Source organism: Odontomachus brunneus, unplaced genomic scaffold, assembly GCF_010583005.1.
Source record: "Odontomachus brunneus isolate Ranch 3 - 2012 unplaced genomic scaffold, Obru_v1 Obru_scaffold_006, whole genome shotgun sequence".
In the NCBI taxonomy this organism is placed as follows: Eukaryota; Metazoa; Arthropoda; class Insecta; order Hymenoptera; family Formicidae; genus Odontomachus; species Odontomachus brunneus.
In genome coordinates, this window is record NW_022639456.1 from 3,353,451 (window position 1) to 3,375,749 (window position 22,299).

At 38.9% G+C, this 22,299-nt stretch overlaps 7 protein-coding genes across 14 annotated transcripts in view; 3 read left to right on the top strand and 4 right to left on the bottom strand.

Moving 5' to 3' along the window:
• LOC116852082 (E3 ubiquitin-protein ligase RNF25) overlaps positions 1 to 5,630 on the bottom strand; it is a 6,482-nt gene extending 852 nt beyond the window's left edge. The window contains exons 1-6 of one of the 2 annotated variants that reach the window (XR_004379686.1): positions 5,434 to 5,630; positions 4,689 to 4,760; positions 4,108 to 4,348; positions 3,783 to 4,001; positions 3,324 to 3,635; positions 2,947 to 3,189 (exon numbers count right to left, since the gene is read on the bottom strand). Coding sequence is in view for 1 of the 2 variants with exons in the window: in XM_032832089.1 (XP_032687980.1) it covers positions 3,007 to 3,189; positions 3,324 to 3,635; positions 3,783 to 4,001; positions 4,108 to 4,348; positions 4,689 to 4,760; positions 5,434 to 5,459 (1,053 nt within the window). In the remaining variant the exon portion in view is untranslated. Of the gene's footprint in view, positions 1 to 711; positions 3,190 to 3,323; positions 3,636 to 3,782; positions 4,002 to 4,107; positions 4,349 to 4,688; positions 4,761 to 5,433 lie in introns of those variants that run through there. The other variant, XM_032832089.1, reaches the window with a different exon arrangement.
• Positions 5,631 to 6,039: 409 nt separating this feature from the next.
• LOC116852204 lies at positions 6,040 to 9,197 on the top strand. Of its 3 annotated transcripts, XM_032832315.1 has the most exons (4): positions 7,034 to 7,308; positions 7,379 to 7,476; positions 8,405 to 8,626; positions 8,760 to 9,197. In XM_032832315.1, the coding sequence occupies exons 1-4, from the start codon at positions 7,285 to 7,287 to the stop codon at positions 9,097 to 9,099; spliced, it is 684 nt and encodes a 227-aa protein (XP_032688206.1). In that variant the 5' UTR covers positions 7,034 to 7,284; the 3' UTR covers positions 9,100 to 9,197. The 3 variants fall into 3 exon arrangements, with proteins under 3 accessions (XP_032688216.1, XP_032688210.1, XP_032688206.1); XM_032832325.1 differs by lacking the exons at positions 7,034 to 7,308; positions 7,379 to 7,476 and adding an exon at positions 6,040 to 6,162; XM_032832319.1 differs by lacking the exons at positions 7,034 to 7,308; positions 7,379 to 7,476 and adding an exon at positions 6,550 to 6,693.
• LOC116852217 lies at positions 6,111 to 7,154 on the bottom strand. Its single transcript, XM_032832338.1, has 3 exons — positions 6,738 to 7,154; positions 6,377 to 6,668; positions 6,111 to 6,218 (listed from the first exon to the last, which is right to left on the bottom strand). Exons 1-3 carry the CDS (start codon positions 7,022 to 7,024, stop codon positions 6,177 to 6,179), a joined length of 621 nt encoding a protein of 206 aa, XP_032688229.1. The 5' UTR covers positions 7,025 to 7,154; the 3' UTR covers positions 6,111 to 6,176.
• Positions 9,198 to 9,324: 127 nt separating the features above from the next.
• Positions 9,325 to 10,538, bottom strand: LOC116852222. Of its 2 annotated transcripts, XM_032832352.1 has the most exons (3): positions 10,381 to 10,538; positions 9,782 to 9,914; positions 9,325 to 9,627 (listed from the first exon to the last, which is right to left on the bottom strand). In XM_032832352.1, the coding sequence occupies exons 2-3, from the start codon at positions 9,910 to 9,912 to the stop codon at positions 9,450 to 9,452; spliced, it is 309 nt and encodes a 102-aa protein (XP_032688243.1). In that variant the 5' UTR covers positions 9,913 to 9,914; positions 10,381 to 10,538; the 3' UTR covers positions 9,325 to 9,449. The 2 variants fall into 2 exon arrangements, with proteins under 2 accessions (XP_032688243.1, XP_032688238.1); XM_032832347.1 differs by lacking the exon at positions 10,381 to 10,538 and having other exon boundaries at positions 9,782 to 9,924.
• A 500-nt stretch (positions 10,539 to 11,038) lies between these two features.
• On the top strand, positions 11,039 to 12,106 carry LOC116852192. Its single transcript, XM_032832278.1, has one exon. The coding sequence runs from the start codon at positions 11,239 to 11,241 to the stop codon at positions 12,070 to 12,072; it is 834 nt and encodes a 277-aa protein (XP_032688169.1). The 5' UTR covers positions 11,039 to 11,238; the 3' UTR covers positions 12,073 to 12,106.
• A 498-nt stretch (positions 12,107 to 12,604) lies between these two features.
• LOC116852196 (tetraspanin-7-like) lies at positions 12,605 to 17,529 on the top strand. 2 transcript variants are annotated; one of them, XM_032832292.1, is made up of 6 exons: positions 12,605 to 12,750; positions 12,829 to 12,974; positions 13,646 to 13,834; positions 14,042 to 14,212; positions 14,376 to 14,504; positions 14,662 to 17,529. In XM_032832292.1, exons 2-6 carry the CDS (start codon positions 12,897 to 12,899, stop codon positions 14,815 to 14,817), a joined length of 723 nt encoding a protein of 240 aa, XP_032688183.1. In that variant the 5' UTR covers positions 12,605 to 12,750; positions 12,829 to 12,896; the 3' UTR covers positions 14,818 to 17,529. The 2 variants fall into 2 exon arrangements, with proteins under 2 accessions (XP_032688183.1, XP_032688193.1); XM_032832302.1 differs by having other exon boundaries at positions 14,599 to 14,733.
• A 954-nt stretch (positions 17,530 to 18,483) lies between these two features.
• Positions 18,484 to 22,063, bottom strand: LOC116852175. Of its 3 annotated transcripts, none has more exons than XM_032832267.1 (4): positions 21,808 to 22,063; positions 20,910 to 21,322; positions 20,360 to 20,834; positions 18,484 to 20,017 (listed from the first exon to the last, which is right to left on the bottom strand). In XM_032832267.1, exons 2-4 carry the CDS (start codon positions 21,318 to 21,320, stop codon positions 18,774 to 18,776), a joined length of 2,130 nt encoding a protein of 709 aa, XP_032688158.1. In that variant the 5' UTR covers positions 21,321 to 21,322; positions 21,808 to 22,063; the 3' UTR covers positions 18,484 to 18,773. The 3 variants fall into 3 exon arrangements, with proteins under 3 accessions (XP_032688158.1, XP_032688152.1, XP_032688147.1); XM_032832261.1 differs by having other exon boundaries at positions 20,910 to 21,411; XM_032832256.1 differs by having other exon boundaries at positions 20,910 to 21,439.
• Positions 22,064 to 22,299: the final 236 nt, after the last annotated feature.

Consider the following 22,299-nt stretch of genomic DNA (forward strand, 5'->3'; position numbering starts at 1 on the left):
TATATATATATATATATATATATATATATATATATATATATATATATATATATATATATACGTAAAATACGCCGAAATATATATACCAACGAAAACACATAAATAATACAAAAATATTAATATATTAGTTTTAGAATAATTCATTTCCGAGCGTTCCTTTTTTTCTTTTTTATAGTGACCATCGTTAACGTGATTATAATTTATATTAGCCAATTATTTCTATTACTATAATTTCTTCTCTCTTTCTTATTCAAGAAACAATGAAAGGTGCTACAATTTATATTTTACAATTTAATGACAAAAGATTCTCCTAAGAGATGCTTTCAAAGCAGATTATGTGTCGCGTGATTTTCTCAACTCAATGCTTCTCTTTGATCTTATGTTTCTTTTTTTTAATTTTAATAATTGTAAAAGCACTTGATACTGTACTGTTTTAGTTATGCGAATATTGTAATATCTAGTCCAGGTATATCTGACGTGATTCTAATAGAATATCCTAGATATTTCAGCTACGAGATTCTTCCATGAATTTCGCATTATTGGATTCTGCTTTCAGTAAAGATATCCGATAGAAAATATAGTCGAAAATTTAACTGCAGAGAATGAAACAGCCAGGCGAATATAGAGATCTTAAGTGGGCTGAGCGGTTAATTTGGATAAAAGTGGAAAAGTTGTACGGACAATCCAAAGCGAAATCAATTTAAATGCGTCTAAAATTTCCTTACTTTAGCCTATTACCCTTTTGTAAGTATCACATTCATGTGGAAGAATTTAAGGTTGCTAACAATTTTTTTCCGATATAATATACATGTAGGTTGAGGGAATATCTACAATAGACGATGCCTTCGTCTCCTTAAAATTATAGTCGAATTTACGCAAAATGTAAATCGAACTATAGCGGTACGGTGCGACTGCGAGGAACTTTACGCAAGAAGAATAACTTAAAATAACAAAATATTATTTCTCTTAGCTGTCTACAAAACTTGTTCTGCTTCATTCAAATCTAACGCGATGGATATGCTTCGCTTCTTCTTTTTTTTTCTATCACAATTCTCTATGCTTGTCGATCGCGGGTACTTCGACCAGTGAACTCGAATTGCGAGCGACATAATGACGTAAGGACTTTCCTAAAAAATTTACGTTATTCTAAAGCGTATCAATTTGCAAAATGTTTCCAGGAAATTTTCAGATATGCCATATACTTTCTTCATGAACGAATGAGTGTTAAATGGCACATTTCACATGTACAGTGTGTTCTAAGGGTCGCTTCTAAAGTTAGCGCGGATGTCTCTCGTAATCTTTGCAAAAGATGCCAAAAATCTTACAAGAAATGATTGGCAATGACAATGAACATATTTTATACTTTTCTGCTAAAAACCTGCCGAGATTAATTTATCAAGACTTAGGCTTGCTAAGAAAAGATAAAATCTGCCATTGAATAAACTTTCTATAATAGTGATGTGAAACAATCCTAGTTATTAACGAACTTAACATTTTTCTTCGACGAAAAATGTTAACGTCAGTATGGAAATCCAGTCTTGACTAATAAAATTAGACAATTAGAAAGAAAAAAAGGACAAATGTCTGTGACAGAGTATACTTTCCTCGTATAATATAATCGTATAATATAATTGCGAGAAAACGACTTTTAGAACACTTTTACATACACTTTCGACAATCATCACCGATTACTCATATGATTGTTAAACGGAAATTGAAACCGATGCAACCTTATCGAGTTCGGTTTTCCGTGCTAATAGATGCGAAAACAAATATGCCATATAATAGATATGACACATACCTATAATTGCGTAAAATATCTATTATTTATACAGCACGAAAATCTGAACTCGCTGAACTTGTACCGATTACAATCAGCGGCGTATCACGCAACATTGTACGCTAAGCGTAATAAATGGTGTCTGTTAATTTTGATTACATTAATTTTATACGAACGTATAAAATATCTTCGTTTCAATGGGACTTTTGATTGCACAGTTCTCTCGTAACTCACTGTCGCACGAGACTGAGTTGCGAAGTATTCGCACTATTATGTTTTTTCAATATTGTCGTCTGATTGCATACGCTTCAGAGTTGAGAAGTTAAGCGTCCGTTTGCGCGCGCATTATTGACGTCGCGGCGAGTACGACAAAATCAAAAAAAGATAATCATCGCGGATAAATTGAAATAGTATCTCGTGTTCGCGGCAGTGAATACAAAGATAATGCGACATTAAAATCATCGATTTCCCTCGCACGTTTTTCTCTCTCGCACGATGGTCAAAGAAAGTGCAATCTCAAAATGTTGCGATCAACTTTGAGCTTGCCTCTTCGATGGCAAACTGAAGCTATCTGTCATGAATTCTATCGTAATTATAGAAGTAATTCTTTTTTCAACTAATTAATATTATTTTATTAAGCTAACACAGCCCTCCCGGTTGGCAGTAGTGTATCGATAATAAATGACAAGAAACAAACGACAAAATACATTCGAACCTAGACATAAAGCCCAAGTTCAAAATAAAAAAATTTATTTTGCGCGATATATTTGCAACTGATACAAGATTACTCTTTCTTTTTTTTAGATAACCATCATCGCACTCTATCTTCGCGAAAGAGAAGGAGAATCGATGAGTCCAATGTCGCGAGATCGTCGATGAATGAAAGAGTAAAGAACGAGAAAAAGGAACTAAGGCAAAAAACGATATCAACTACTTTGTACGATTGCGGATCGTTTGAAAGAGCACCACGGCTTCGGTCTACGTAGACAGTCCAGACGGGAGATCGCAGCGCATCCCATCGTCGCATACGCGACGGTCGCGACGACGAGGATGCTGCCGAACAACGACACCTATAAGTTTATCGCGGTGAGACTACTCGAGGATAGACAGTCACCGTATATTACACCGACGATTACGCTACTGATACTAATCAGAATATTGTATACACTTAGCGGAGGAGCGAAGGACGACCAAACGACGACGGCGAGCTTGTCTCGAGCCCATTGTCATCTGGGAGTAGATTCTGCCTGTCTGACTCTGTCAAAGTGGCGTCGGTAGTGGGCGCGACCGCGACCACGGTGGCGGTTGCCGTGATTATGGTTGTTGTGCCCGTGATTATTGTGATGAACTTGACGAGACTGATATTGCGTATGGTGATTCTGCGCCTGGTGCGAGGTCTGCTTGGAGTGCTACGACAACAGAAGTCGAAGACGTTGATTGACTTCAATGATTCCAATATTGAGACCGAGCGGACCAAGCGTTGAAAAATGAAAGGATGAAAGAATGTGCAATTGCTACTGCTTGCCGTGAAGCGCTGACTTACCACCTGAGTAACTGGCTGCACGGTGGTGTTGGAATACGCATTCAAGCTTGTGCCAGGCGGACTGACTTCGACTGTAGCGGCAGAAGGATCGTCTTCCGTTCTCAACAACATCTTCACGCCCTCGGCCTCCAAATCGATTATACCGCCTCGCTGTTGCTGACGCAAATACAGAGCAGCCATTTGTTTCTGCAGTTCTCTTAGCTCGGCGGTAACGGAGAAGTCGGTGGCGGCTTCGACGTCGATCGGCGGTGGTGCTGACCATAAACTTTCGACGTCACAATTGATCGACTCCCGGCAAACGGGACATATAGCCTAACGAATGATCATAAAATACATATCTTTTTTTTACTTCTCTATAACATTCAAATAGTTCATTTAATAATTATATTAAATAGTTACGTTAACAGTTTATTCAGCAGTTACATTAGTTTCATCCAAAAAGTTGCAACATAAATGTACCTGAAACTTGTTTGTAGTATCTTGTTGCCACTGCGGCAATTTCTCCTGCTCTTCCCCATAGTATTTCTCAGCAGCAGCGACATGTGCTGCTAAACAGTGGGAATGAAAATAATGGTAGCATTCCGTCTTTGTGAATTCGTCTCCTTCCCGGAAACCGTATAAGCAGACAGCACACTGGTCAGTGGGAAGATTGCTCCTTGTCAAATGTTCTCGTACTAACTAAATCATTACCATTATTATATATATTATATTATTTAAACCAATACTATTATCTATTAATCAGATAGCTGATAAAAGAAGGAATGCCAATAGGATAATTCATTACCTCAATTAGTTCAAACATTACTGGTTGACCTATAAAGTCTTTACATTTGGCTTCTGCATCAGACTGCATTAACTTCACCGTGTTCTCATCCAAACCTCTTGGGTTTCGAAGATTGATGGCTGGTGAGACATCTGGATAGCCCAGAGGCAATCGTACTATCAGAGTTACACATACATATTGCGACTGCGAGTCTTCGCCCGTTGAGGGAAATAGTATTGTCTCTATATATTCTGGTTCCCCTCTGCGCAAACACATCAGGTAACAACATAGAAACAAAACTTGTTAATATTGCATGTGACCTGCCTAGCAATTACCTTTGCAAGTAACCTGGGTACATCTTTGCAAGCAAATTATAATTGAATTTTATAAATCACGTGAGATTAGAATCTATTTTAAGATCTATGCATTTTTAAAAACTTTAGAATATAAATAGTACACGAACAAAATACTTATTAGTAAGAATTTGTATAATTTAAAATTTTAATATTAAAAGTCTCTATGATACATAATAATCATTGTAATTTATAGACATCTTGCTTCAAAATTATCATGAAATAAAAATATAAGCCTTTGACATATACCTGTCATTCTCCTTGATGTTTAGCTCATTGTCCAGCAGAATTGCTTTTAATGCCTCAATCTCATCAGTTACCCTGTAAAAATAATCACAAGTATTAGAATAATCATGATACATAATATTATATATACATATACATAGATACATATATATTATGTAAATTGTATATGTGTAGTGTGTATATATATAATTCTTATTTTGGGAGTGGCCAAAACAACAAATCTTAAAACAAACTTGTTCCTTTACAAAATTATATGTAGTTTAAATTATCATTAAATTTTAAGATTTAACAAAAGCACATATGATCATCCATATGCATACTACATACATATGTATATACTTCCACCTAGGCTAATGAAACAAGTTGACAGATACACCTGCTCTTTTGAGTTTCTAATTCACCATACACAGACTTTTTATTGAGCAATACCATCCAAAGAAAATATACACAAAATAATTATGAGAAAAAAATAAAAACAAGAACAAAATAATTATTAATGACAAGCTTATAGGTACAGATATATGTTGCAGACTGACAAAAGTGTAGGTATTATTGTCAAAATTGCTGGGATTTGCGTCTTGGACGTAGGTGAGAGATGAAAGCGTCGTGTCAATCGGTGATTTGCGTGAATATTTCCAGGGAGGCCGTGACTTCGCACGACTAGAGTGCAGCGTCGCGAATTTTGGGGAACTACAACGTCCCAGCTATCAATACCGATACGCTAATTATTGAGAACTGTACGAATTACCGTTCGTCCACCATCGCATCCGACATCGTGTCCCTCGTCGGTCAATAATCGTCAATAAGCTACGTCCCGCTTGCCACAGAATCAAGGCGATTCCTCCGCACTCACGAATAACACCGCTCTCGCGCACTTCGACGACGGCCGCGAGAGCGTCAAATGCGCGTCAATATTGAAATCCTTCTGCTAGCACAGTCGACACCGAGCAGCTCCGATTGGCACCTATCACTACGCCTGTTCACCAATCGCCGTTCAACGAGTGGGCAGCGGCGGTTCTTCCATTGGTCGATCGTCATGTTTGTCCGGCGACTCGATTGACCGACCTAACCTAATCCAATGTACTGTTAACCTATCGCGTGCTGCACTGCGTTGCACTTTCAGGTGTTGTGTATGGAAGATTTTTCGCGCCAAATATAAAATAAGTGTAGCCAGATTGTAAAAAAGTAATGTTATTTATTTATAAGTCCTTTTTTTTACACAGACAAATTGTATCTTAAAAGGTGCGAGTATTTTTAGACGTAACGATAAGCAGTAAGTCCTCCCGTCTTCCCTTCCATTTTTTTATGTTTACCCGTATGCCACCGACAGACATGCATATGGTTACGCTTCTTGTCCACTGTGACACCCTCGCCGTGGCGAAGACCGTCCACGAAGTCGCCTTCATACCAACGATCGTCGTCCCACTCCAAAAGACCTTTTCCTTGAATCTGATTTTGCTCGAATTGACCCTGCACGGTAACTCAATCGTTTTATCCTAATTCCAAGTTTATGATGTACCAATTTGTACCAGCCTAAGTAGCAATGTAACTTTAGACGTCATCTTACTATCTGGGAGTTGATTGCGTATCATATGCTAATTTAGATCATTTTACATGAATATACACACACACATTGATTTTTGTAAGATATAAGATTATTTCCCTGAATTGTGTACACATATTTATCGAACCTTGTATTGAACACCGTCATGCCACTTGTACGTTCCTTCACCCTCCATCATTTTTCTACTGATGCGACCAGAGTAAGAATTGTTATTATAAAAACTGATGTCGGCAAATTCATCGGGCAATGACAACTTCCAGGATAGTACGTGAGCCTCTTCCTTTCCTTCCTTGATGAGCGAGACATCATTAACGTAAGGCTCGTGTATCTCCTCATCTTCACCGACATTGACATCGTCGATTTCAACGTCACTCTTATGCATCGTGGATGGCTTCTTTCGCAGAAAATAACCTTCCCATCTGTACCGATCAAATTGGACTAATGGTATAATAATAATTGTTTTGTATTACATAAAATAGCTCGATTACTTGGTAACAAACGCTGGAAGTATGTCATTGTACAACAGATAGATGAAATCTTCTTTAGCAGTGTATTTGCGGCGTTTTTCAGCCAATATTTCTTCAAATGGCAGTTCCTCCTTCGTAATCCCGTTATCTTTCGACGAGGATGTGTCTACGTCTCGTATGTCTTCTTCCTGACATATATCATCTGCCTCTTCATAGCAGGGAACTATGCACTCTGCTCTTCTCCTACATTTGCAGAGAATTTCTCTTTGTAGCTCTTTTATGTCTGATTCTTTGATCTTGCACCCCATGTTGTCAGAACAGAATTTTCCACTTCTCTGACAACGGTGTGAACTTTGTTTTATCACTAATAATACGACGCTATGTTCACGTAATAATATTAGAAAATGACACGAAAGAAAGCAACTCTTGGAGTCATTAGATTGTGAATTTTGAATGCAGGAATTATTTGACCGAATTGTATCAGTCTTCTCTCTCTCTCTCTCTCTCTCTCTTTGACCCACTTTTAATCTTTTTAAAGCAAATACGTACATACAACAGAAATTAAAAGATGCCAAGGAAAAACAAGATAAACGTAAGATAAATGTAATGTAAGAAACTCATCAATATTCGATGTTTAATTCCTATACAAATGTTCATTATAGCCTATCTTTCCGAGTCATGATAACAGAGACGAAGATCTCGAATCTATTGTATTTCATGTCCCAGCAATATATGGCGATAAAGTCAAGATCCACGACTGGTAAATATTGAGTTGATTTTTTATTTATTAGAGTGCAGTGACAGTGAAAATATATACATCGCTATATTGTATATAGATTTTGTACATTAGAACGTGGGAGGAGTAATCGCCACAGGTGAAACGTGCTTGTTAGTCGTAGCAACGCATTTTACTTTATACACTCGATAAGAACGTTGCGTTATTTTGTATTCTACACGTTATTCAACACGATATAAGCGTTTGTAAAATTGTAGTCGAAGTAGTTAGCGCGATATTACTTAGAGAAAAATGTCTCTACAAGAGGAAGAGGAACTAAAGGAGTGAGTTTATCATAAAAAATTAACATTTATTGTAAAGTATGAAAGAGAGAGAGAGGTTTATTAGTTTATTACTTTATTAGTTAGCTAAGCACTTAGATTCTTTGTGTGCGCGTCAGTTAACAAATAGAAATATATTACGCTAATTGGTTAGTGTTTGAAACCCTTATAGAAATATCATACTAAGAATCATTGATAATTACTTATTATCCAGTATTTTTAATACTGAAAATAAGTAATTATCAATTATTCTTAGTATGATATTTCTATAAGGGAACTGTATGCGCGTACGTATAAATGTTATTTCTTAATTCCTGGGAGAAAATGATTATATATAATTATATATAAATTATAAATGAATTGTGTTTATATATACAATCACATGTATAATCATATACGTCTCCATACGGAAAAAATGATTTTAAATGAAGAAGAAAACAGTTTTATTCAATTAAACGTCGACATTATGTGCTGCCAGAAATATAAGCATTTATTTCAATTATATTTGTGTAACAGTATTTTTTCTTGTCGTGGACACATGATTATGCGTGATTATACGTGTGGTCATATATGGACGAAATTCATACATAATCTTTTTCTCGGGTTATTATACCATTCAAATAAATCTACAGGCAGATGAAAACTTTGGCGGAGCCCAGAGACAACAAGGACATATTTCCACCGAAAGGAAACCTTCACGAATCGTCATATCGAAGAATAGGAGCCGACGACGAAGGCACTGGAGTCTCGGAGACACAAACCATGTTATCGCAGATCGAAATGCGAGACGAATACAAACCAATTATTTATCCACGACGCAGCCTGCTCACGATGCAATCGCTCGCTTCGGCCCAGTACGTATCTCTCTTGAAGATATTATATTAATAGGACAGAATTATAGTAATTATAGTAATTTACTAATACTTAAAATAATAATATTGATAAATAAAATAAAACGTCGATAACGTAATAAAAACCTCGTTTCAGGAAAGATTACGAGGAGAAAGAGTTACAACTGGAGGACCTACTCGTAGATACCATGGCAATTCGTTATATGGACTATCGCACCACCATGGATAGCGACTATCGGTCGCCTTATCCTCCGAGACCGATATCGCCGCCGCCGCCATCACCGCCTCCGGAACCATGGTTGTTAAACCGACGCACCGTCGGTTACAGTCTTCATGCTTTGGAGAATCGTCGCGGCTACCACACGTTCTTGGACGACGACATGGATCTCCATCGAAGAATAGCAGAGTTGAAAATGAAAAGGGGCAAACTATATGAGGTAATCATAAAGGATAAAGAGCAACAAAGCTCCGTTTAGCAGTTGATAAATGTTTGTTAAAACATCCTGGAGAAATTGGAGTCAATAAGAAAGCATATGTGAACATGACATATAATTTTTTTCTCTCTTTATTCGTGAAAATAAGAAAAAATATAGTCGAGGACGAACAAAATATTGTTTCGAAGCTGCGGATTATTTAGTGGCGTGATCGGAATCAAACGCGAGAGAACTGGAGGAGGTGAAGAATAACGAGACACAGTCGTATCATGGCTGCAATGTAAAATATATTCTATCTACATCTCGCACGAACGCGGTGAACTACGCCAGCGCGAGCGAAACGCGAATGGCGCGATCACGTCTACGATCTAGGTGAATCCGGCGGTGGTTTTTCACTCGGTATTTCTGCTGAATCGCGAGCGTCCGTACTCGTCGTCGTCGTTGGTTCGCTTGCCGAATCTCATGTGATCGTAATCGCCTAAGTGCTGGCGTTTACTCAGCCGCAGACCGTCTTCATCCTCGCCGATGAGGTCCTCCACGAGGTCCCTCATGAGACCTTCCACGGCGTATCTACGAAAAATCATGCGCGATAACAAGGTACAGTAAAACACCCGAATTCTCGGCGCCAGTATCTTATTTTACTTCTGAATTTTTCAACTGTTGTTACGAAATGATCTGTTGTGTATATTGAAGAATTTATGAAATGTAATATTTGTAGTGTTACCCGCGGATATGTGGATGATTCTCCAGATTGCGATGGACGTTGGCGATTAACCCCCCCGGAGCTGCTTTACATCTTCCACAGAGCAATGACATGACCGTGATCATGCAGGCCAACACGAGGGTTAAATTCATCTCTGCAACCATAAAAATGCAGCAAATATTGACAAAGACCGTTACGAGTTGAGTTACTGGCTAACGGCTTTTTACAATTGATTACTTCTAATTAGCTTGCTCAATTTAATCGGAAGACCCGCTTTTCGTAAATATTCTAAGCAGATGTAAATACGTGAACTTATTTTGCCCTCATTAACGGAAACTATACATTTTCACTGGAAATTTCCAAAACGCGGAATGACGACTGACATAACAAAGGATCGGTCTTGGTAACCGCGTTCAACGACGAGTTGGGATAATTATTTGTCGCGAACGGTTACTTATGAGATATCGTTCTGGCGGAATGTGAATGGCGAAACGCATTCGTTTACAAGATCTACCGAAGACTGCGGATCGATGAAATTATTCGCGGACGCCCGAGGAAACAGTGAACTTGAGGAGACACTTGATACTTCCGAGGAGACATCGTTTGTTCGACGCACTTACCTACGCGTGCTGGAATCGACGGTGGTGAAGTGTACGATGTGCATGGTCTGCACGTGGCTTTTTATACGCGGCCGCCTTCGTTCAACCCCCAGGAGCAGCTGAGGCTGAAATCGCGGGTGGGGCGTTGAATTTTAATTCGCCCACAACCACCACTACGCAGTGATAAACAATTTTCTTCTTTCGCTGCAAAAACGCCTTCGCCGGTCGCTCAATATTCCACGATGCTGCCGCCGATGATTGGCAGCCAGCCGGCTAAACGCATTACCGATGTCACGTCCCGGCTCTTCTGTTTCCTTTCCGAGCAGCAGAGTAAAATCAGACGTTAAAATCTTCTGGCGGAAAGAGCAGCGCGCCGCGAATAGGTTTATAAATTACGACGGGCGCGCGAACGTGTCCGTCTGTTAACTACTTTTATGCCAAGTTTTGCGTATTTATAGTACACCCCTCTCTTTATTGTTCGATAAAAGAGTTATCACGTCAGCGGAAAGTAACCGACGTTTACCGCGATTGGTAATTGTCTAATTGCCATGTACGTTGACGAATAACAACTTCAATTTGTTTTAGTTAGTTTGTTTTATTTAGTTCGTGAATATTGAGTAGCCAGTGAAAGAGGAAAAGAGACATATCCGCTAACTCGTTAAAAACGTATCGCACCTTCACGTGAGGTCATGGCCACGGATTCGCACGATCACCAATGGCTTCCGCGTTTGTGAAGCTTCCTGACAATCCTATAAATCAGCCCAGGTTTACTCTTCGGAGCCGAGTCGCTCTTTCAGTCGTAGAAACTACACCTATCTGTACGGAATACAGAACGCAGTCGCGTTTTCACGGGCGATCCTGTAACTCTCGTTCGTCAGGATGGCTGCCGTAGCAGAGGGCAGAGAAACGGTGGTTCAAAAGGGTTTGTCGGAGTGGTGGGGCGAGGAGACAGAGTACGTATTGCAGAGGATCGAGCGTTGGGCGGCTTTCGCCCGCGGTTACAATCGTCTACGATCGCAGAGGTGGTCCAAGGATCGGCAACAGGCGCACGAACATTATCAGGACTCTTCGTGGAACGTGTTGACCCGGAAATCGAGCATCGACGAAACGACCTGTCCGTCGCGGTTCCACAATCTCGAGCGATCTCGACGGAAAGCGCAGCCGGAGGAGACCAAGATCAACTGCTGCGGCACTTTCAACTATCAGTCGAACAGCGAGCTGGACAGCAACTGCTTGGAGACGTACCGGTACGACCATAGCATCTACTTCAAGACCATCGGTGACATCAGGAACGACAGGAGGGACGTCGGGAACTGCGACGTGGACAGAGTGTCCATCAGCAGCGAGGAATTAGTGGAGTGGGATGCCAGCTCTCTCACCGACCTCTTAGCCGACAAACCGATCGCCGAGGAAACTTACAACAACAATTATCTAGACAATAGCACCGTTCCCGAAACCGTTCTCGAGATGAAAACGATCCGGACAACGCAGAACGTTTGGCCGATCGTGGATCTGACTAAACTTAATATGAATTTGACGGACTCTGATGAATCGCGACTGCCCCGTTCGATTAATCAGAATGATCGACGAAGATACGAAGAACAACAGGAGAACAACAATGTAGAGACTCCGAAAGTGGAGCACGCGGATTCTAAGACGTGGAGGAATAAGGAGGATCGGAAGGACGAGGTTCCAAAGATCTTGAGAGAATGAAAAGATTTCGAATGTTCTGGAAGACAGGCCGATCGTTGACGAAAACAATATCGTGTAGTCGAAGACCTTCTAAATTACACTAACAAATTCGACGAAAAATAAAGTCGAAAATAAAGTCGCTAACATTCACATGTTAGCGTTTGAACTTGTTTTTAATATCAACTCGACAGAACGGCGATTTTTGTTCGGCAATATAATAACTTCATATATATGTTTAATATGCGACAGTTTTGTTTGTATCTTATTCGCTTATTAATTCAAGCGCAAGAAAAACATCAAGAGTACACATGTCGAAAACGGGCATCTCGTTTTTTTTACTTATTTTTCTGTTTCTGTTGTTGTCCTTTTTGCAAAACGAAACAGGTGCAGTGCTGAACTTTCTCCCCGTTTTTGCCGCGCTACTGCTTCAGCACCGAAAAAGACATCGTAGAAAACATTGATCATATTATAGCCATTCGATCCTCCTTCGATCCTGCAAATTCTCCAAGGAAAACCGCCAAGGAAGGTCTCGGGGATCCTTCGAACGCCTCCGTCTGATATCTCTGCATCATACGCGACACGACGCTCGCTCGTCTATAGAGAATTACTCTAATAAAGGGAGTTCCCACTATCGCACTATAGTGCTTCGGGGTAGCGCGCATGCACCAGTTGGAGGGGCAAGAGCCACGCACGCAACACGTAAGTATTACTCGCAATCCTGTTGCAAATCGATCGCGTCGCCAAAGTGAGACCCGCTAGTGCGTAATATCATTGCAGAGCCCGACCAGAGGGTGCCCATCATTTTATCAGTGAGCGAAGCTAGGCGTTCGAAGCAGATAGCCAAGATGAGCAAGCGACTGGAGACCGTCGCCACGATGACCTGCATGAAAACCTTACTGATGCTCTTCAACTTCATCTTCTGGGTAAGCGCGAGGACACGACGCAAAGTTACCCATGAAACTCCTCAATTCACCCTGGGCCGAGTATCAGCCAACTGTTGCGCAATTGCTCGTAAAGTCGTAGTCATCGAATGTACTTGAATTTAGTGAACGATGCACGCGATAATAGCGTCACGATAAAATCCTGTCTTGAGCTTATTAATCGTAATTAGGTCAGTTAATTGGCAAATGGCATAGGTGGTAATTGCGTATCGACTCTTGACATTGAATACGAGGTTCACCAAGACGACGATCATTCATCAGAAGTATCTTCTGACTTGTTCGAGCCTAAAAAATTATAAATTGATTACAATTTCACGCGCTGTGTATATCCAAAGTCGTTTTTCCTTGAACTCTCGAATCAGTTCAAAATTTTCGAGCGCGTTCATTAAGACTTATCTGCAAGCGACTATACGTGCACGCGTGTGCATATCATTTCCAACACACCAGCGACCATAGCTTTTGTTTGATGTAAATGCAAGCGTGAACGTTATCAACGAGAAGTGGCCGTTATTAATAAATAATTCATATACATATTAGCTTCCCTACGATCCCGATTTCATCCCTTAAATTATTTCTCGCATCCGCGAACGTTACGTTTAAATCTAAATAAAATTTATGCTTTCACAAGTAACATCGAAATCGTTCCATTATAGGCGTGCGGAGTGATAATACTGTGCGTCGGCATATGGATGCGCATCCAGTTGCGAAACTACGTGAACCTGAGCGCGGAGGGTAGCGGCGCGGCTCTCCTGGCACTCTCGAGCCTAGGCGCGGTGCTGGCACTCGCGGCGACGCTCGCGTGTTGCTGCACCGCGCGCGGCCACCCGGCTCTACTGTATCTGGTAGGTATTTGACCGTCGGAGCAAAACGTAGTTCTGTAATTAGGGTAGTCGAGCTGTGGGTCTAACGATTTTTCTATATCTCTAAGTAGAAAAGCGCGTGTCCAAAAATCTCTGAGCTCGCACGAACGACTCCGTTTTTTCTCATCGTAGTTTTACGAAGTTTCTCCTTGGTTTTCGCGAGAAATAACTGTTTCTGTTTGTTGACAGTACGGTGCGTTCTTAGCCGTCGTGGCATTGCTGGAGCTTGGTGCGGGCGCATCGATTTACGCTTATCGTACGACTCTGAACGAAGGATTCGATCAAACTCTGAACGAAAGCATGGCAGCCTACGGACAGGATCGCTCCAAGAGCAACCATATCGACACTATGCAGTCGACCGTGAGTGTCTTGATAATGCTCCGTTTGTATATTTTCGTTCAATGGCTTCGATAGAATGTTGGTCTGAAATATTTCATTAACTATAATTAAGATATATCAATCCTCTCTTGTGAAAATCTCGCAGTAAAGGTGTGTCTTTAACAAAGTCAATGAACAATTGCAGTTGGATTGTTGCGGTAATCGCGGGTACGCTGATTGGCTTCATATGCATCCAGCACAGAAGATTCCTATGTCTTGCTGCAAAGTGCCTGATAAATGCGATCCAACTAAGTTCGATCAAATCTATACTGAGGTATGTATTGGTAAATCTTAACGACCTTAGCGTCAGGAGAAAAATAAACTCATCGATTCGATTTTCAATTTCTTGCGGGTCTGACCGAATTAAGAGGAGACGAATCCTTTGACACTGATTGTAAGGCAAAGACACTAAGAGGGAACATTCTCTTCAGGGATGTTATAATCGCGTGTTGGACTTATTGAACGCCCACATTGGTCTGGTAGCCAGCATGGCGATCGGCGCGGCCTTTTTCCCGCTGGTGGGCGTCTTCTTGTCTTGTTGCTTGGCCAGCAACATCAACAAGGCTGAGTATGAGCAGGTTGCTTAGGCTTGGTCCTCGCGCAAGCAGCAACGGCAGTCTTATCAGAAAAGAAAACGTCGCTAGCGACAACCTGCAAATATATACGAATTTAACGGAAAATAATCGAGGCAGCCGGCCATTTTGCCACTTGAATTTTCATTAAAGGCCTCAATGGTGAAATCTCGTAAAGCGCATCATGATTAAAACGGACTTTACGAATTATAGATTTGGGTCCCTCCCGCGTTGATTCCTTCGATCTTCACTTAAACATTCGTGATTAATCAAAATTTACACTCGTATTTTAGTCCTTTCGAACAAAACTGGTTTAAGTTAATAATTTTTTTTTTTATATATATTTACTTGATACTCGTTACAGATTACAATTCTTTGGTGCGCTTTGATCTCATATGAGAATATGTTTGAATGTATTTTAAATGACATTTAAAGATAATACTAGTCTTGATCTCACGGGATCCGCGATATTTCGACAGAATTGCGGAAAATGTGAAATTGCGAGCACAGCTCTCGTTTAAAAACTACTAAAAAAAAAAAAAGAAATCCGAAGGTGATGAAGAAGTATATTTCACAGTTCATAAAAAATTTTTGAAAAATTAGTAAGCATAGCTATTTCGATTACTAGATGGAATTGAATAATGACGACGTATTTCCTTGCACAAAAGGGTCAAACCATGTTGCAAAACGCGAAGGTACAACTGGCAATCTTATGAACCGTTAGTAACGTGATTGCTACTACTTTCGGAAGAAGCGTTTAATCGCGTCTACTATTGTACACCGAACTGAACGAAACTCGATCGCAATATCGGGTTTTAAAACTCTGCAAAAGTCAAACGATCAAGCATCACGGAAGTAGAATGGCTAGAAATATACAACTGTATCGATAGTACGGTTTGTTATTTCGATCGAATCGTAACATGTAGGATTCGCCGTAGAGCGACAAGTTTATTTAACAAATGCCTATTTTTATGGCGACATGATGATATATGCAAAGATAGAATGTATACTGCTATATTTTCAAGTGTCCTACGAATCTCTCTTGGGACTTGTAAGTAACTTCTTCCACGCGAATCTTAGTCTCTTCACGAGCCTTTGAAATTCCTGATCCTCCATTCTTCTTAGATCTTCCACGCATCCTTCTGCGATTCCCAAGTTCTTGCATACGTATTCATATTCCACGGGCTTTAACGAGCCATGTACATTCTGTGCATGACTTTATGTAACGTCTTGTCTTTAAATACCTAATCACACTTTACCGCGCATTCTGTGTGAAATGCGGCGGTATTTCTTGTGTCACGTACGTTGGAATCTAGAATCTATATCGGATAAACGAGAAACTTACATATAGACAACAATAACATTCTAGAGAAACATACACAGTGAAAATAAAACTCTGTTTCAAGTTATTATCGAGGAAAGCTAATGAAGCAAATTGTTATCGCATAACACACGGCAAAGCAAGATATTTGCATGCATTCGTTAACTTTGATCTCAGAATCAATTTAAACTCGCGACTTTAGCAGTTCTTTGCATTCAGTTTAAGTCTCTTCATTCTTTACCACGTTTTCCTAGACTTCTTTCTACAATGTTTCATAGATTTCTGTATAGCCTAGAATATTTTCTACCAACTCGCGCTTCTCCCTTTGTTTATCAGTCATGTCGACAGCCGCCGAGACGCAACGCATGTGCAACGTCTTTATCGAACAAAACAAAATGAAAGTTTACGTTTATCTTGAGACCGCCGACGATTGCGCGCACAAACGTGTGGAATTTACTTCTTGTTTCGTGACGTATCGTAATTCATCACGATCGCTCGTCATATGTCGTAACAGCGGAATTTAACCAGACTAATCGGTACATCGCGAGATGTAACAAAATTCTTACTGTATATACATTTAAGTTCTTTTTCGAAAACATACATTTTTGAAATAATATATAAATTATCGCAATATACCGTTAAATATTCCATTATCGCCATGTTTTCCCGTATAATCTTTATCGAAGTTGATATTTGTATAACACAGTTGCTCTGTTACACTGTGGCTCCATATTATATTACATATAAGTTTTGCATGTAAGATACAAAAAATACCTTATGGAATATATTTATTATATACATATATATATATATATATATATATATATATATATATATATATACAAATCTATATATTCATGTACAGAATGAGACACTTAACTCGTTTGTTTCCGCGAATTTTTCAATTTAACATCTTTCTAACATCTTAAGAAGAAATACTAGAGATTTCTGACAAAAAGTGTTTAACTTTAAAAAAATCAGATAATGATAAGAACGGTTCTATTTTGTTATTTTGCATCGTGGTAATAACAAAGCGATCTTTATCATATATATCATGTATAAGGCTGATGACCATAAAAGTATCTTTTGTGACGATTAACATTAGCACAAATGCCAAATAAAAAGGGGATTAAACGATGACGGACGAGTTAAGTGGTCGATTTGGCGTTATAATATTATAATATTATGAAAAATATTACATTAAAACTCTATTACATTATACTTCATCGTGTTATGTGGACTTAATCCATTGATGGTATGTAAAACAGAAGTCTAATGGAAGTCTCATTTACAGATATTCCCGAAATTATAATATTACTTATCCCGCAATATCGTAAATACTGTGCAAACCACCGTGTATTAAATCGATATTGAATTATTGATGTCACGGCTTTATGTACTGTCTATCGTGGAACGCATACACTCTGTACGCGTCCTGAGCCTTAAATAAACGTCAATAAGATCAAGATGAAACAAAATACCATCGATCAAATAAAAAATATAAAAGGTTGAATGAAAAATTTTTGTCTTTATTTACGTTTCTTTATTAACATCTTTATATTTCATTTTGAACACGTGTACATATATTTTGTATATTAATCTATAAATTTTATTATGTTCACATATATTATATCAGGCGATAAGAGTATAATACATTATTATCAGGCGATAAGAATAAATTTTCCTTTATAATACTTAAATATTCAGTAATTAATATAGATAAAATGTTGGTGTTAGTATTATGTTGGTTTGATTAGAATTCTGGCTGTTTCAAAATTAGTCGCTGAAAGTCTATAATACGTGACATAAACTATAGCTTTTTAGCGCTAGCAGTGAATATTGGAACACTGTCTCTGTAACAGTGTCTCTGTCTCCGTAGTGTCCACATTAAACTCATATTATGTCGATAGAGCCTATTGACGCATAACTTGACAGCAGAAATCGGATCTGTATATACTATAATTTTCATTCAAATATATATAAATGATTACTGAATGACAGATCTTGCTCAATTTTTGCCGTCAATCTGCCATCATAGCCTGCAAGGAGATCTTGTATTTTTGAGACAAAGCTACCGATAAAATTTACAGCAGACACTGTGTAAAATCTGTTTCTGCAGCAAATAAGACATTTAGAAATTTTTTGTCCGCATATTAATGTTATGAAAAATACTACCTCAGTCAGATTAAATTTTGTGATTGGCTCCTATCGGCCTTAAAAATATAATGATAGTATGTTTTTGCAGGTTTGGTTATCTAGAATAATGCTTATGTGTGTGATAACAAGAGAACGTGCCAAAAACCGCCTGATAATAGGTCAAATTCATTATTTTATCGCAACTGAAATATTTCGTTACTCTGTAATAAAGCACAACAAACATGGTCTCAAAACATATCATACAGATATTCATATGTTTCAGAATATATCACTGTACATACATATATCACAAGAATCAGCTGGTCATTTAAATATAGCAGCAGTCTTTTGTTTGCGCTGTTCATATTGAAATTCTGTACCACAAATGATACAAATATTAATTAGACATAAAGTATAAAACAATACTCATTTATCTTTTTTACACAGAAACTACGATTTATTTTTTAAATATAATTTAGATATAAAAAAAGAGCTATAGAGATTTGTGACATACTTAAGTAATGGAAGGCAAATTATCATCTACCACTACGCTACGTCGCGGAGAACATAAAGAGCAGATGTAAAGCGTATGCTCTCCGCAAATCGGCTGAAAGCAAATCACACACTTTATAGACGTTTTCCGATTCTTTCTTTTGGGACAATAAAAACACTTTGGTCTGCTTCGTACATTATCCATGTCCGTTTGCCCCGTCTTAGAAACGCTCATTGCCTCGTGTATTTCTTTGGGAAGCGTTTGAGTGCAGGCACGAATCTCCATCAGAGGCCTCAACAATTCTTTCGCTATGTACTGTATAAACTCTTGTCGCGGCATGATATTGCGCGTATTACTGTAAAAGATAATTTGGCTGTTTATGATGGCTACGTCCAACATGCTGAAGAACAATGTCAATTGCCAGCGACAATTGATCCTGGAAACGTTGTAGTCCGCCTTGAGGCGCTCTACTACATCCACCGCGTCTTTCGTGCGATTGTAGAATGTGAGAATCTCCGGTTTGTGTTGCTCATTGTTCTGGAAACTGCACGTATTGTGTTTCGACGAAAGCAGTATCACGTTTTTTTTTTCTTGCGGCACGTATGACACTAACACCGAGTTTTCTCGGAAGCCGACCAAGCTGCTAAAGACGGGTCTGCTTTCCGTGTTGGAGAATTCGAGTGGGACCTCCTGATTGTTTTTACGTAGCATCGCCACGACAGTCGTATTACACTTCAATAGATCGTCGACTAACGACAAGGAACTGAAACGGCTGTCCATAGTGATATTGCGACCGCTGTTCGCTATCGGCTGTATCAGTCTCTTCACTATATGCTCCGGCTTGTTGCTGACGCGAAACGGTCCGACGGGTTGATTGCCCGCGTAGATCTCCATTTTAGCCGTGTAAAAGGTGCTGCAGTCGCACAAGGCATATATCTTGAGGCCATGTTTACTAAGTTTGTTAGGTGCGTACTGCTTGAAAATACATTTGCCTTTGAACGCTTCTACCATCTCACTTATCACGCCGCATTCGCCGATGTTAAACATGTTGAAGCACCTATTATTGAAGTTCTCAAAGATCTCGCGGATAGCCGCCAGATTGTCGTACTTTCGTCGTTCAGCGTGTGTTTGTGCATTGTCAAACCTCAGAGCTTTCATTAGCACGTTAAATCGCTTGTACGACATCGCCAATCGAAAATATTCGGCATCAGGTCCGCTGATTTCCCACAAACTTTTGGCATTCAGATGCGAGCTCTTCAACGAACCTATAACGAGATAAATTTCAAATGCGGTACTTTGCACGTTTCGGAGCATTTTATAAGTCTGCTAAAGTGACTAGAAATATTCTTTCATATATATTTTTTTACGTGAAAATGATATGTAAGAATTTTGGACATATGTTTTTCTCATTTCTGACACATGACAAGTCTAGAGTTAACGTTACGAGAAATATGAAGTATAAACATCTTTGAAATTACTTTTTATCTTTGAGATTTGGAGATCAAGAAAGCCTTCGGTTTCCCGTTAAACAACGAGAAATCAAAAGATAGTATATCTATTCTCTTAACTATTCTCCTTCCGACGTCTCTTTGCCTGTATATACTTACCGCCCAAATACAATAAACCTAGTAACGCCTTGATCTCGATCAAGTTGGTTGAGATATAATCTCTATCCCGCGAATATTTCTCTCTTTTCCTACACAGTTCAACGTTCGTGTGTTTAACGATTTCTTTGAGTGTTTGTTCCGGGAAAAATAAATCCCAGCAACCAAATAGTTGCCTACGATTTTTAGCGGCGTGTTTCGTACCAGCCTGTGCGACCATAATATTGTCGTTGACGCGTTCGATATTTGGAGGAGCATTCTGATACCATTTGGTGATCTTGTCTTTCCCCAAGTAAAATACGTCATTCTTCGCGTTTCCTATCACCGACTCGTCCTCAAGATTGACGCTATGTTTTGATAATTCTGACTCGGAGAAGTCCTCGTCCTCAGAAATAACGAGATATCCTCCTAAATGAGCTCCTTCACCATAACACCATGGCACTGATATTCCATAATATTCAAGTGGTATCTTTAGGCGCTGTGAAGTCGCAAGAAAGGAAAACTACTTTATTCTGGAATACGCCAACAGATACAAACTTGTATTATATTTTACCTTTTTAATTGAGATGCGCTTCCTTTCTTGTTCCTCTTCACTGTTCATATCTTGCGACGATTCCTCTGATTCTTTTGTACAGAACATTGAGCTGTCCTTATAATAGACCATTTCCTCATCCTCTGTTAATTCCGTGGGACACAGCATATCCATTATCCTGCGCCAAATCTCTCTGCCTATGAGTTGAGACCGTGTAGAGATAGTTTCACGGCTGTTCTGTAGATCTAGGATAACCTGTGCTTCTTTCAACAGATCTATGCAATATTTCATTGCATCAGTTAGCTCTTGCTTTCTGTCACCTGATTCACAAGCCAGCAGGGCATTCTCAGCCTTGAGTTCATCAAAATGGATCGATGAGTGATCCAAGGAGACCTCCTCTCTTACAGCGACGAATTCCAGTGGATCTATCATTGCTTTTACAATAAAGGCTTGGATTTACAGTATGTTTACCATACTCCCCATTCTTTTTACTCTCTCTGACTATGTATTTGTTGACAACTAACTTAAGCAAGACATAGTTATCTGCCACTCTAACAATAACAACATGGTTAGGTAAACAAATAGGTTGGATACCTAGTTGATTATCGATTTGTAGCAAATTATAACCGGTGAATTGTTATTATTAATGTTAAAACGTCGCGTACCTTTTTATACTACGACGTATATTTATAATATATATAAGTGGCATGTACAGTCTCAACTTTACTCCTAATCTTAAAAAATAATATCGCTTTAACGACTCATTGTTTTTTGCAATATCGAGTGATGATTTTATGTATAATTATTATTCTTAATAATTGTTTTATTTACCATGAAATATACAAATAACATCAAATTCCGTACAAATCGATGACCAATTAAATATTATACACAATATTTAATTTTTATCTTCACTTACTTTACGTTTAACATGTAAAAGAAACTGTGTATTCGCACGCACGTTACTGTCAAAAATTTTTCCGTAAACTATTACTAGCTTATTTTCTTCCTTCCTTCGTTCCTTCCGAATTGGTATACAGTAGAGATGCCCGATTCTGAATCGATTCGATTCTTTCCCCAAAAAGAAACTTATTCATGCTGTTTGCACTCTTCGCACTTTTCGTATTTAAAACTACACAGAAGTATATTGGAATGTTTCGAAGAAGCAAAAATGAGACATCCAACTCGATTGTTTCTTCCAAGCGTCTGATTAGGCGTCCATCTCTTTTTAAAAGCGAAAAGTATGAAACATGCATGCAACACGAACAACCCTTTTTCTCTAAATTTGTTAGGGAAAGAATCGAATCGATTAAGAATCAGACATCTCTAGTATACAGTCCTTTTATTCTGGACCTTTCACTATTTACAGTGGTTAGTGATTTAGGGGTTATTCACCCGAGAAATGCTTAAA

Coding starts and splice junctions, on each gene's coding strand:
- LOC116852217 (XM_032832338.1), bottom strand. CDS start 7,024: ATGGGGTGCAAGATCAAAGAATCAGACATAAAAGAGCTACAAAGAGAA. Junction 6,669..6,737: donor CTTCCAGCGTTTGTTACCAA/GTAATCGAGCTA, acceptor TGATCGGTACAG/ATGGGAAGGTTATTTTCTGC. Junction 6,219..6,376: donor ATGACGGTGTTCAATACAAG/GTTCGATAAATA, acceptor ATTGCTACTTAG/GCTGGTACAAATTGGTACAT.
- LOC116852204 (XM_032832315.1), top strand. CDS start 7,285: ATGCCAAGGAAAAACAAGATAAAC. Junction 7,477..8,404: donor AAAGTCAAGATCCACGACTG/GTAAATATTGAG, acceptor ATAAATCTACAG/GCAGATGAAAACTTTGGCGG. Junction 8,627..8,759: donor CAATCGCTCGCTTCGGCCCA/GTACGTATCTCT, acceptor ACCTCGTTTCAG/GAAAGATTACGAGGAGAAAG.
- LOC116852222 (XM_032832347.1), bottom strand. CDS start 9,924: ATGGTTGCAGAGATGAATTTAACCCTCGTGTTGGCCTGCATGATCACG. Junction 9,628..9,781: donor AATCATCCACATATCCGCGG/GTAACACTACAA, acceptor GATTTTTCGTAG/ATACGCCGTGGAAGGTCTCA.
- LOC116852192 (XM_032832278.1), top strand. CDS start 11,239: ATGGCTGCCGTAGCAGAGGGCAGAGAAACGGTGGTTCAAAAGGGTTTG.
- LOC116852196 (XM_032832292.1), top strand. CDS start 12,897: ATGAGCAAGCGACTGGAGACCGTCGCCACGATGACCTGCATGAAAACC. Junction 13,835..14,041: donor ACCCGGCTCTACTGTATCTG/GTAGGTATTTGA, acceptor GTTTGTTGACAG/TACGGTGCGTTCTTAGCCGT. Junction 14,505..14,661: donor TCGATCAAATCTATACTGAG/GTATGTATTGGT, acceptor CATTCTCTTCAG/GGATGTTATAATCGCGTGTT.
- LOC116852175 (XM_032832267.1), bottom strand. CDS start 21,320: ATGATAGATCCACTGGAATTCGTCGCTGTAAGAGAGGAGGTCTCCTTG. Junction 20,835..20,909: donor AGCGCATCTCAATTAAAAAG/GTAAAATATAAT, acceptor GCGACTTCACAG/CGCCTAAAGATACCACTTGA. Junction 20,018..20,359: donor AGGTTTATTGTATTTGGGCG/GTAAGTATATAC, acceptor ATCTCGTTATAG/GTTCGTTGAAGAGCTCGCAT.